Raw genomic sequence first — 13,162 nt, forward strand, 5'->3', positions numbered from 1 at the left:
GTGAGATAGAAAGAGACAGAGAGGAGTGAGATAGGAGAGAGACAGGGGTAGTGAGATAGGAGTGAGATAAAAGAGAGACAGAGAGAGGCTAAAAATACTTGAATCAGTCATAGAGCCCATTGCCCTTTATGGTTGTGAGGTCTGGGGTCCGCTCACCAACCAAGACTTCACAAAATGGGACAAACACCAAATTGAGACTCTGCACGCAGAATTCTGCAAAAATATCCTCATGCAGATGCATGCATGCAGATACCCACTAATTATCAAAATCCAGAAAAGAGCCGTTAAATTCTACAACCACCTAAAAGGAAGTGATTCACAAACCTTCCATAACAAAGCCATCACCTACAGAGAGATGAACCTGGAGAAGAGTCCCCTAAGCAAGCTGGTCCTGGGGCTCTGTTCACAAACACAAACACACCCTACAGAGCCCCAGGACAACAGCACAATTAGACCCAACCAAATCATGAGAAAACAAAAAGATAATTACTTGACACATTGGAAAGAATTAACAAAAAAACAGAGCAAACTAGAATGCTATTTGGCCCTAAACAGAGAGTACACAGCGGCAGAATACCTGACCACTGTGACTGACCCAAAATTAAGGAAAGCTTTGACTATGTACAGACTCTATGTGTAATGTTTACTGTTAATTCTTATTGTTTATTTCACTTTATATATTCACTTCATATATTATCTACCTCACTTGCTTTGGCAATGTTAACACATGTTTCCCATGCCAATAAAGCCCTTGAATTGAATTGAATTGAGAGACAGAGAGGAGTGAGATAGATCGAGACAATGAGGAGTGAGATAGCGAGAGAGAGTGGAATGAGATAGAAAGTGACAGCGAGGAGTGAGATAGAGAGAGACAGGAAGGAGTGAGATAGAGAGAGACAGTGAGGAGTGATATAGACAGAGGAGTGAGATAGAGAGAGACAGAGAGGAGTGAGATAGAGAGAGACAGTGAGGAGTGATATAGACAGAGGAGTGAGATAGAGATAGACAGTGAGGAGTGAGAGAGAGACAGTGAGAGTGAGAAAGAGAGAGACAGTGAGGTGTGAGATAGAGAGAGACAGCGAGGAGTGATATAGACAAATGAGTGAGAGAGACAGGAGGAGTGAGATAGGGAGGAGAGAGACAGTGAGGAGGGGGATAGAGAGTAGAGAGACATTGAGGAGTGAGATAGGAGAGGAGAAAGGAGAGAGACAGCAAGGAGTCCGATAGAGGGAGACAGTGAGATAGAGAGGAGAGAGACAGTGAGGCGTGAGATAAAGAGGAGAGAGACAGTGAGATAGAGAGGAGAGAGACAGTGAGGCGTGAGATAGAGAGACAGGGAGGAGTGTAATAAAGTGGAGCGAAACAGATGAGTTAGATAGATAGAGACATAGGAGTGGGATAGAGAGAGACAGAGAGTGGTCAGATAGAGAGACAGAGGAGTGAGATAGGAGAGAGACGGGGAGGAGTGAGATAGAGAGACAGAGAGAAGAGAGAGCCAGAGAGGAGTGAGATAGAGAGGAGCGAGACAGATGAGTGAGAGAGAGAGACAGAGGAGTGAGATAGACAGAGAGGAGTGAGATAGAGAGAGACAGAGAGGAGTGAGATAAAGAGAGACAGTAAGGAGTGAGATAGAGTGAGACAGTGGAGTGAGATAGAGAGAGACAGAGAGGAGCTAAATAGGAGAGAGACAGCAAGGAGTGAGATAGAGAGGAGAGAGACAGTGATGAGTGAGATAGAGAGGAGAGAGACAGTGAGATAGAGAGGAGAGAGACAGATGAGTGAGATAGAGAGAGAGACAGGGAGGAGTGAGATAGAGAGATACAACCCATATTTATGCATATTTATTTTATCTTGTGTCCTTTAACCATTTGTACATTGTTAATACACTATATATATATATATATAATATGACATTTGTAATGTCTTTATTGTTTTGAAACTTCTGTATGTGTAATGTTTACTGTTAATTTTTATTGTTTATTTCACTTTATATATTCAATTTATATATTATCTACCTCACTTGCTTTGGCAATGTTAACACATGTTTCCCATGCCAATAAAGCCCTTGAATTGAATTGAATTGAATTGATACAGAGAGGAGTGAGATAGGAGAGAGACAGTAAGGAGTGAGATTGAAGAGATACAGTGAGGAGTGAGATAGGCGAGAGACAGTAAGGAGTGAGATTGGAGAGATACAGTGAGGAGTGTGATAGGAGAGAGACAGGGAGGAGTGAGATAGAGAGATACAGAGAGGAGTGAGATAGAGAGAGACCGTAAGGAGTGAGATAGAAAGAGAGAGGAGTGAGATAGAAAGAGAGACAGGGAGGAGTGAGATAGAGAGAGACAGAGAGGAGTGAGATAGAGAGGAGCAAGACAGATGAGTGAGAGAGAGAGACAGAGGAGTGAGATAAAGAGAGACAGTGAGGAGTGAGATAGAGAGAGACAGAGAGGAGTGTGATAGGAGAGAGACAGGAAGGAGTGAGATAGGAGAGAGACATGGAGGAGTGAGATAGAAGAGAGACAGGGAGGAGGGAGATAGGAGAGAGACAGCGAGTAGTGAGATAGGAAAGAGACAGAGAGGAGTGAGATAGAGACAGACAGAGGAGTGAGATTGAGAGAGACAGAGAGGAGCGAAATAGGAGAGAGACAGCAAGGAGTGAGATAGAGAGGAGAGAGACAGTGATGAGTGAGATAGAGAGGAGAGAGACAGTGAGGAGTGAGATGGAGAGAAGTCAGACAGAGAGGAGTGAGATAAAGAGGAGCGAGGCAGATGAGTGTGATAGATAGAGACAGAGGAGTGGGATAGAGAGACAGAGAGTAGTCAGATAGAGAGCGACAGAGAGGAGTGAGATTGAGAGAGACAGAGAGGAGCAAAATAGGAGAGAGACAGCAAGGAGTGAGATAGAGAGGAGAGAGACAGTGATGAGTGAGATAGAGAGGAGAGAGACAGTGAGGCGTGGGATAGAGAGACAGGGAGGTGTGCGATAGAGAGAAACAGGGAGGAGTGAGATAGAGAGAGACGGGGAGGTGTGCGATAGAGAGAAACAGGGAGGAGTGAGATAGTATAGAGACAGGGAGGAGTGAGATAGAGAGAGACAGGGATGAGTGAGATAGGAGAGAGACAGGGAGCAGTGAGAGAGAGAGAGATAGGGAGGAGTGAGATAGGAAAGAGACAGGGAGGAGTGAGATAGAGAGTAGAGAGACAGTGAGGAGTGAGATGGAGAGGAGAGAGACAGAGTGGAGTGAGATAGATAGAGACAGAGGAGTGGGATAGAGAGACAGAGAGTAGTCAGATAGAGAGAGACAGAGATGAGTGAGATTGGAGAGAGACAGGGAGGTGTCAGATGAGAGAGACAGGAGGAGTGAGATAATAGGAGAGAGACAGGGAGGTGTGAAATAGAGAGAGACAGGGAGGGGTGAGATAGAGAGAGACAGGGATGAGTGAGATAGGGAGGAGTGAGATAGAGAGGAGAGAGACAGTGAGAAGTGAGATAGAGAATAGAGAGACAGAGAGGAGTGAGATGGAGAGGAGAGAGAGCACGAGAGGAGTGAGATAGAGAGGAGCGAGACAGTTGAGTCAGATAGATAGAGACAGAGGCGTGAGATAGAGAGAGACAGAGAGTAGTCAGATAGAGAGATACAGGGGAGTTAGATTGAGAGAGACAGAGATGAGTGTGATAGATCGAGACAGGGAGGAGTGAGATAGAATGAGACAGTGAGGAGTGAGATAGAGAGAGAGAGAGTGGAGTGAGATAGAAGTGACAGGGAGGAGTGAGATAGGAGAGAGACAGGCAAGAGTGAGATAGGAGAGAGACATGGAGGAGTGAGATAGAAGAGAGACAGGGAGGAGTGAGATAGGAGAGAGAAATGAAGGAGTGAGATAAGAGAGCGACAGGGAGGAGTGAGATAGAGACAGACAGAGGAGTGAGATTGAGAGAGACAGAGAGGAGCGAAATAGGAGAGAGACAGCAAGGAGTGAGATAGAGAGGAGAGAGACATGGATGAGTGAGATAGAGAGGAGAAAGACAGTGAGATAGAGAGGAGAGAGACAGTGATGAGTGAGATAGAGAGGAGAAAGACAGTGAGATAGAGAGGAGAGAGACAGTGAGGAGTGAGATGGAGAGGAGAGAGACAGAGAGGAGTGAGATAAAGAGGAGCGAGACAGATGAGTGTGATAGAGAGAGACAGAGAGGAGTGAGATAGGAGAGAGACAGGGAGGTGTGAGATAGGGAGAGACAGGAGGAGTGAGATAGGAGAGAGACAGGGAGGTGTGAGATAGAGGGAGACAGGGAGGAGTGAGATAGGAGAGAGACAGGGAGGAGTGAGAGAGAGAGAGAGAGAGATGGGGAGGAGTGAGATAGGAGAGAGACAGGGAGGAGTGAGATAGAGAGGAGTGAGACAGGAAGGAGTGAGATTGGAGAGAGACAGGGAGGAGTGAGATAGAGAGAGACAGAGGAGTGAGATAGAGAGAGACAGAGAGGAGTGAAATAGGAGAGAGAGAGTGAAATAGGAGAGAGAGAGAGTGAGGAGTGAGATAGAGAATAGAGAGACAGAGAGGAGTGAGATGGAGAGGAGAGAGAGCACGAGAGGAGTGAGATAGAGAGGAGCGAGACAGTTGAGTCAGATAGATAGAGACAGAGGCGTGAGATAGAGAGAGACAGAGAGTAGTCAGATAGAGAGATACAGGGGAGTTAGATTGAGAGAGACAGAGATGAGTGTGATAGATCGAGACAGGGAGGAGTGAGATAGAATGAGACAGTGAGGAGTGAGATAGAGAGAGAGAGAGTGGAGTGAGATAGAAGTGACAGGGAGGAGTGAGATAGGAGAGAGACAGGCAAGAGTGAGATAGGAGAGAGACATGGAGGAGTGAGATAGAAGAGAGACAGGGAGGAGTGAGATAGGAGAGAGAAATGAAGGAGTGAGATAAGAGAGCGACAGGGAGGAGTGAGATAGAGACAGACAGAGGAGTGAGATTGAGAGAGACAGAGAGGAGCGAAATAGGAGAGAGACAGCAAGGAGTGAGATAGAGAGGAGAGAGACATGGATGAGTGAGATAGAGAGGAGAAAGACAGTGAGATAGAGAGGAGAGAGACAGTGATGAGTGAGATAGAGAGGAGAAAGACAGTGAGATAGAGAGGAGAGAGACAGTGAGGAGTGAGATGGAGAGGAGAGAGACAGAGAGGAGTGAGATAAAGAGGAGCGAGACAGATGAGTGTGATAGAGAGAGACAGAGAGGAGTGAGATAGGAGAGAGACAGGGAGGTGTGAGATAGGGAGAGACAGGAGGAGTGAGATAGGAGAGAGACAGGGAGGTGTGAGATAGAGGGAGACAGGGAGGAGTGAGATAGGAGAGAGACAGGGAGGAGTGAGAGAGAGAGAGAGAGAGATGGGGAGGAGTGAGATAGGAGAGAGACAGGGAGGAGTGAGATAGAGAGGAGTGAGACAGGAAGGAGTGAGATTGGAGAGAGACAGGGAGGAGTGAGATAGAGAGAGACAGAGGAGTGAGATAGAGAGAGACAGAGAGGAGTGAAATAGGAGAGAGAGAGTGAAATAGGAGAGAGAGAGAGTGAGGAGTGAGATAGTGAGATAGGAGAGAGACAGGGAGGGGTCAGATAGGAGAGAGACAGGAGGAGTGAGATAGGAGAGAGACAGAGAGAGATATGGAGGAGTGAGATAGGAGAGACACAGGGAGGTGTGAGATAGAGAGAGACAGGGAGAGATATGGAGGAGTGAGATAGGAGAGACACAGGGAGGTGTGAGATAGAGAGAGACAGAGGAGTGAGATTGAGAGAGACAGAGAGGACCGAAATAGGAGAGAGACAGCAAGGAGTGAGATAGAGAGGAGAGAAACAGTGATGAGTGAGATAGAGAGGAGAAAGACAGTGAGATAGAGAGGAGAGAGACAGTGAGGAGTGAGATGGAGACGAGAGAAACAGAGAGGAGTGAGATAAAGAGGAGCGAGACAGATGAGTGTGATAGATAGAGACAGAGAGGAGTGAGATAGGAGAGAGACAGGAAGGTGTGAGATAGAGAGATACAGGAGGAGTGAGATAGGATAGAGACAGGGAGGAGTGAGATAGAGAGGAGCGAGACAGGAAGGAGTGAGATTGGAGAGAGACAGGGAGGAGTGAGATAGAGAGAGACAGAGTAGTGAGATAGAGAGAGACAGAGAGGAGTGAAATAGGAGAGAGAGAGTGAAATAGGAGAGAGAGAGTGAGGAGTGAGATAGTGAGATAGAAGAGAGACAGGGAGGGGTCAGATAGGAGAGAGACAGGAGGAGTGAGATAGAGAGAGAGACAGAGAGAGATATGGAGGAGTGAGATAGGAGAGACACAGGGAGGTGTCAGATAGAGAGAGACAGGGAGAGATATGGAGGAGTGAGATAGGAGAGACACAGGGAGGTGTGAGATAGAGAGAGACAGGGAGAGATATGGAGGAGTGAGATAGGAGAGAGACAGGGAGGTGTGAGATAGAGAGAGACAGGGAGGAGTGAGATAGGATAGAGACAGGGAGGAGTGAGATAGGAGAGAGACAGGGAGGAGTGATATAGACAGAGGAGTGAAATAGGAGAGTGAAATAGGAGAGAGAGAGTGAGGAGTGAGATAGTGAGAGAGAGAGAGATAGGGAGGAGTGAGATAGGAGAGAGACAGGGAGGAGTGAGATAGGAGAGAGACAGAGAGAGATATGGAGGAGTGAGATAGGAGAGGCACTGGGAGGTGTGAGATAGAGAGAGACAGGGAGGTGTGAGATAGAGAGAGACAGGGAGGAGTGAGATATGATAGAAACAGGGAGGGGTGAGATAGGAGAGAGACAGGGAGGAGAGAGAGAGAGAGACAGGGAGGAGTGTGATAGAGAGGAGAGACAGTGAGAAGTGAGATAGAGAGGAGAGAGACAGTGAGGAGTGAGATCGAGAGGAGAGAGACAGATGAGAGAGAGAGAGAGACAGAGAGAGATATGGAGGAGTGAGATAGGAGAGACACAGGGAGGTGTCAGATAGAGAGAGACAGAATTAGGCCGATACCCACTAATTATCAAAATCCAGAAAAGAGCCGTCAAATTCTACAACCACCTAAAAGGAAGTGATTCACAAACCTTCCATAACAAAGCCATCACCTACAGAGAGATGAACCTGGAGAAGAGTCCCCTAAGCAAGCTGGTCCTGGGGCTCTGTTCACAAACACAAACACACCCTACAGAGCCCCAGGACAACAGCACAATTAGACCCAACCAAATCATGAGAAAACAAAAAGATAATTACTTGACACACTGGAAAGAATTAACAAAAAAACAGAGCAAACTAGAATGCTATTTGGCCCTAAACAGAGAGTACACAGCGGCAGAATACCTGACCACTGTGACTGACCCAAAATTAAGGAAAGCTTTGACTATGTACAGACTCAGTGAGCATAGCCTTGCTATTGAGAAAGGCCGCCGTAGGCAGACATGGCTCTCAAGAGAAGACAGGCTATGTGCTCACTGCCCACAAAATGAGGTGGAAACTGAGCTGCACTTCCTAACCTCCTGCCCAATGTATGACCATATTAGAGATACATATTTCCCTCAGATTACACAGATCCACAAAGAATTCGAAAACAAATCCAAATTTGAAAAACTCCCATATCTACTGGGTGAAATTCCACAGTGTGCCATCACAGCAGCAAGATTTGTGACCTGTTGCCACGAGAAAAGGGCAACCAGTGAAGAACAAACACCATTGTAAATACAACCCATATTTATGCTTATTTATTTTATCTTGTGTCCTTTAACCATTTGTATATTGTTAAAACACTGTATATATATATATATATATATAGAATATGACATTTGTAATGTCTTTACTGTTTTGAAACCTCTGTATGTGTAATGTCTACTGTTAATTTTTGTTGTTTTTCACTTTATATATTCACTTTGTATGTTGTCTACCTCACTTGCTTTGGCAATGTTAACACATGTTTCCCATGCCAATAAAGCCCTTGAATTGAATTGAATTGAATTGAATTGAGAGACAGATCAGTGAGATAGACAGAGAGGAGTGAGATAGAGCGAAACAGAGAGGAGTGAGATAGAGAGGAGAAATACAGTGAGATAGAGAGGAGAGAAACAGAGAGGAGTGAGATAAAGAGGAGCGAGACAGATGAGTGTGATAGATAGAGACAGAGGAGTGGGATAGAGAGACAGAGAGGAGTGAGATAGGAGAGAGACAGGGAGGTGTGAGATAGAGAGAGACAGGGAGTAGTGAGCTAGAGAGAGACAGGGAAACAGGGAGGAGTGAGATATGATAGAGACAGGGAGGAATGAGATAGGAGAGAGACAGGGAGGAGTAAGAGAGAGAGACAGAGAGGAGTGAGATAGAGAGGAGAGAGACAGTGAGAAGTGAGATAGAGAGGAGAGAGACAGTGAGGAGTGAGATGGAGAGGAGAGAGACAGAGGAGTGAGATAGAGAGGAGCGAGACAGATGAGTGAGATAGATAGAGATAGAGGCGTGAGATAGAGAGAGACAGAGAGTAGTCAGATAGAGAGAGACAGAGGAGTGAGATAGATCGAGACAGTGAGGAGTGAGATAGAGAGAGACAGGGTGGAGTGAGATAGAAAGTGACAGCGAGGAGTGTGATAGGAGAGAGACATAGAGATACAGGAGGACTAAGATAGCAGAGAGACAGGGAGGAGTGAGATAAGAGAGAAACAGGAGGAGTGAGATAGGAGAGAGACAGAGAGAAACAGGAGGAGTGAGATAGCGAGGAGTGAGACAGAGAGGAGACAGGAGCTTCTGTAGATGGAGGATAATTAAATATTAATGGTTAGCAGTGGTGAGGCTGTGATTAGGGCTGAATTGGCGTCAGGCAGGGACAACACAGTTCACACACCTTGGGAGTAACTGGCTCCATCTGAATACACACTTAGCCTTCTAGCTAGCTCATAGCCTTTCTGTCTTCCTCCCGCTTTTTAATTCTGTTTCTCTCCTCTTACCTTCCTCCCTCTCCCCAGCCTGGTCTCTGAATATCTCTTAATCCTGTTGCTGAGGAGTGGTGAGGGTACGGTGGTGAGGGTACGGAGATGCCATCCTGGGAGAGTCAGAGGCAACATGTATCATATTTATATAATTTAGCAGACGCTCTTATTCAGAGCAACTTACAATATTGAGTGCATCCATTTTCATACTGGTTCCCTGTGGGGATCAAACCCACACCCCTGGCATTGCAAGCAACATGCTCTACCAACTGAACTACATGGGACCTGTTCTATTTAACATGCTGTATGTAAGCACTATCCCGTTGACCTGGCATCATCCCCCAGTTATTTTAGCCTTTAGCCGTACCCTTATCCTACTCCTCCTCTGTTCCTCTGGTGATGTGAAGGTTAATCCAGGCCCTGCAGTGCTTAACTCCACTCTCATTCCACAGGCGCTATCATTTGTTGACTTCTGTAACAGTGAAAGCCTTGGTTTCATGCATGTTAACATTAGAAACCTCCTCCCTAAGTTTGTTTTATGCACTGCACACTCTGCCAACCCGGTTGTCCTGGCCATGTCTGAATCCTGGCTCAGGAAGACCACCAAAACCCATGAAATTTCCATCCCTAACTATAACATTTTCCGACAAGATAAAACTGCCAAAGGGAGCGTTGTTGCAATCTACTGCAGAGATAGCCTGCAGAGTTCTGTCTTACTATCCAGGTCTGTACCCAAACAATTCGAGCTTCTACTTTTAAAAATCCACCTTTACAGAAACAAGTCTCTCACCCTTGCCGCTTGCTATAGACCACCATCTGCCCCCAGCTGTGCCCTGGACACCATTTGTGAATTGTTTACCCCCCATCTATCTTCAGAGTTCGTGCTGCTACGTGACCTAAACTGGGACATGCTTAACACCCCGACCATCCTACAATCTAAGCTTGTTGCCTTCAATCTCTCACAAATTATCAATGAGCCCACCAGGTACAACCCCAAGTCCGTAAACACGGGCACCCTCATAGATATCATCCTAACCAAATTGCCCTCCAAATATACCTCTGCTGTTTTCAACCAAGATCTCAGCGATCACTGCCTCATTGCCTGCATCCGTAACGGGTCTGCGGTCAAACGACCTCCACTCATCACTGTCAAACGCTCCCTACTGTCAAACGCTCCCCACTGTCAAACGCCTTCCTAATCGACCTGGCCGGGGTATCCTGGAAGGATATTGATCTCATCCTGTCAGTAGAGGATGCCTGGTCATTCGTTAAAAGTGCCTTACTCACCATCTTAAATAAGCACGCCCCATTCAAAAAATGTTGAACCAGGAACAGATATAGCCCTTGGTTCACTCCAGACCTGACTGCCCTTGACCAGCACAAAAATATCCTGTGGTGTTCTTCATTAGCATCGAATAGCCCCTGTGATATGCAACTTTTCGGGGAAGTTAGGAACAAATATACACAGGCAGTTAGGAAAGCTAAGGCTAGCTTTTTCAAGCAGAAATTTGCTTCCTGTAGCACAAACAAAAAACAGTTCTGTGTCACTGTAAAGTCCATGGAGAATAAGAGCACCTCCTCCCAGCTGCCCACTGCACTGAGGCTAGGAAACACTGTCACCACCGATAAATCCACTATAATTGAAAATTTCAACATGCATTTTTCTACGGCTGGCCATGCTTTCCACCTGGCTACCCCTACCCCGGTCAACAGCCCTGCACTCTCCACAGCAACTCGCCCAAGCCTCCCCATTTCTCCTTCTCCCAAATCCAGATAGCTGATGTTCTTAAAGAACTGCAAAACCTGGACCCCTACAAATCAGCCTGGCTAGACAATCTGGACCCTCTCTTTTTAAAATTATCTGACGAAATTGTTGCAACCCCTATTACTAGCCTGTTCAATCTCTCTTTCATATCATCTGAGATTCCCAAAGATTGGAAAGCTGCCCCGATCATCCCCCTCTTCAAAGGGGGAGACACTCTAGACCCAAATTGCTACAGACCTATTTCTATCCTACCCTGCCTTTCTAAGGTTTTCGAAAGCCAAGTCAACAAACAGATTACCAAACATTTCGAATCCCACTTTACCTTCTCTGCTATTCAATCTGGTTTTAGAGCTGGTCAAGTGTGCACCTCAGCCACGCTCAAGGTCCTAAACGATATCATAACCGCCATCGATAAGAGACATTACTGTGCAGCCGTATTTATCGACCTTGCCAAGGCTTTTAACTCTGTCAATCACCACATTCATATTGACAGACTCAACCGACTTGGTTTCTGAAATGATTGCCTCGCCTGGTTCACCAACCACTTCTCTGAAAGAGTTCAATGTGTCAAATCGGAGGGTCTGTTGTCCGGACCTATTGCAGTTTCTATGGGCGTGACACAGGGTTCAATTCTCGGGCTAACTCTCTTCTCTGTATACATCAATGATGTCGCTCTCGCTGCTGGTGATTCTCTGATCCACCTCTATGTAGACGGCACCATTCTGTATACTTCTGGGTCTTCTTTGGACACTGTGTTAACTAACCTCCAGACGAGCTTCAATGCCATACAACTCTCCTTCCGTGGCCTCCAACTGCTCTTAAATGCAAGTAAAACTAAATGCATTCTCTTCAACCGATCACTGCCCGCACCTGCCTGCCCGTCCAGCATCACTACTCTGGACGGTTCTGACTTAGAATATGTGAACAACTACAAATACCTAGGTGTTTGGCTAGACTGTAAACTCTCCTTCCAGACTCACATTAAGCATCTCCAATCCAAAATTAAATCTAGAATCGGCTTCCTATTTCACAACAAAGCATCCTTCACTCATGCTGCCAAACATACCCTCGTAAAACTGACCATCCTACCGATCCTCGACTTCGGCGATGTCATCTATAAAATAGCCTCCAACACTCTACTCAACAAACTGGATGCAGTCTATCACAGTGCCATCCGTTTTTTCAACAAAGCCCCATATATCACCCACCACTGCGACCTGTACGCTCTCGTTTGCTGGCCATCGCTTCATACTCATCGCCAAACCCACTGGCTCCAGGTCATCTACAAGTTTCTGCTAGGTAAAGCCCCACCTTATCTCAGCTCACTGGTCACCATAGCAGCACCCACCCGTAGCACCCTCTCCAGCAGGTGTATCTCACTGGTCACCACAAAGCTAATTCCTCATTTGGCCGCCTTTCCTTCCAGTTCTCTGCTGCCAATGACTGGAACGAACTGCAAAAATCACTGAAGCTGGAGACCCATATCTCCCTCACTAGCTTTAAGCACCAGCTGTCAGAGCAGCTCACAGATCACTGCACCTGTACATAGCCCATCTGTAAATAGCCCATCCAACTACCTCATCCCCATCCTGTATTTATTTATTTATCTTGCTCCAGTATCTAAACTTGCACATTCATCTTCTGCACATCTACCATTCCAGTGTCTAATTGCTATATTGTAATTACTTCACCACCATGACCTATTTATTGCCTTACCTCCCTTATCTTACCTCATTTGCACTCACGGTGTATAGAACTTTTTTTTCTTCTATTGTATTATTGACTGTATGTTTATTCCATGTGTAACTCTGTGTTGTTGTATGTGTCGAACTGCTGTCCTTTATCTTGGCCAGGTCGCAGTACAAACTAGACAACCTAGAAAACCTTTGACCAGACAGTACAGCTGTTCCAATAACGAATTGAACTGCCTGTAGTTATATTTGTTGTGTTAACCTGTCTGTTCTCGCTGTCTCTATCTGTCTGCAGTGACGTTGTTGGACTCCATGTCTGCTCTTGGAGACCTGGGCTGGGAGGCATACCCTGCAGAGGGGGTGAGTAACACTGTGACATCACTTCCTGTCTCATACAGCCATTCCTTGATCCCTTCAACCCCGATCCACACACACACACACACACACGCACACACGCACACACACACACACACACACACACACACGCACACACGCACACACACACACACACACACACACACACACACACACACACACATACACACAGACAGACAGAGAGAGAGAGAGAGAGTTGACTTCTGTGATTTGGGGAGGGGTTGCATATTGTTATGTAACACTGACTTTGGGTTGTGTAACAGGCTGTGATTTGGGGAGGGGGTGCATATTGTTATGTAACACTGACTTTGGGTTGTGTAACAGGCTGTGATTTGGGGAGAGGGTGCATATTGTTATGTAACACTGGTGTTGGGTTGTGTAAC

General features: G+C 46.2%; 1 protein-coding gene across 1 annotated transcript in view; it reads left to right on the forward strand.

Moving 5' to 3' along the window:
- Nucleotides 1-13,162, forward strand: part of LOC139386629 (ephrin type-A receptor 3-like) — a 183,350-nt gene that overhangs the window by 33,560 nt on the left and 136,628 nt on the right. Inside the window, exon 2 of the mRNA XM_071132367.1 lies at nt 12,700-12,764. Coding sequence (XP_070988468.1) covers nt 12,700-12,764 — 65 coding nt within the window. The remainder of the gene's footprint in view (nt 1-12,699; nt 12,765-13,162) is intronic.

Source organism: Oncorhynchus clarkii, chromosome 28 (genome assembly GCF_045791955.1).
Source record: "Oncorhynchus clarkii lewisi isolate Uvic-CL-2024 chromosome 28, UVic_Ocla_1.0, whole genome shotgun sequence".
In the NCBI taxonomy this organism is placed as follows: domain Eukaryota; kingdom Metazoa; phylum Chordata; class Actinopteri; order Salmoniformes; family Salmonidae; genus Oncorhynchus; species Oncorhynchus clarkii.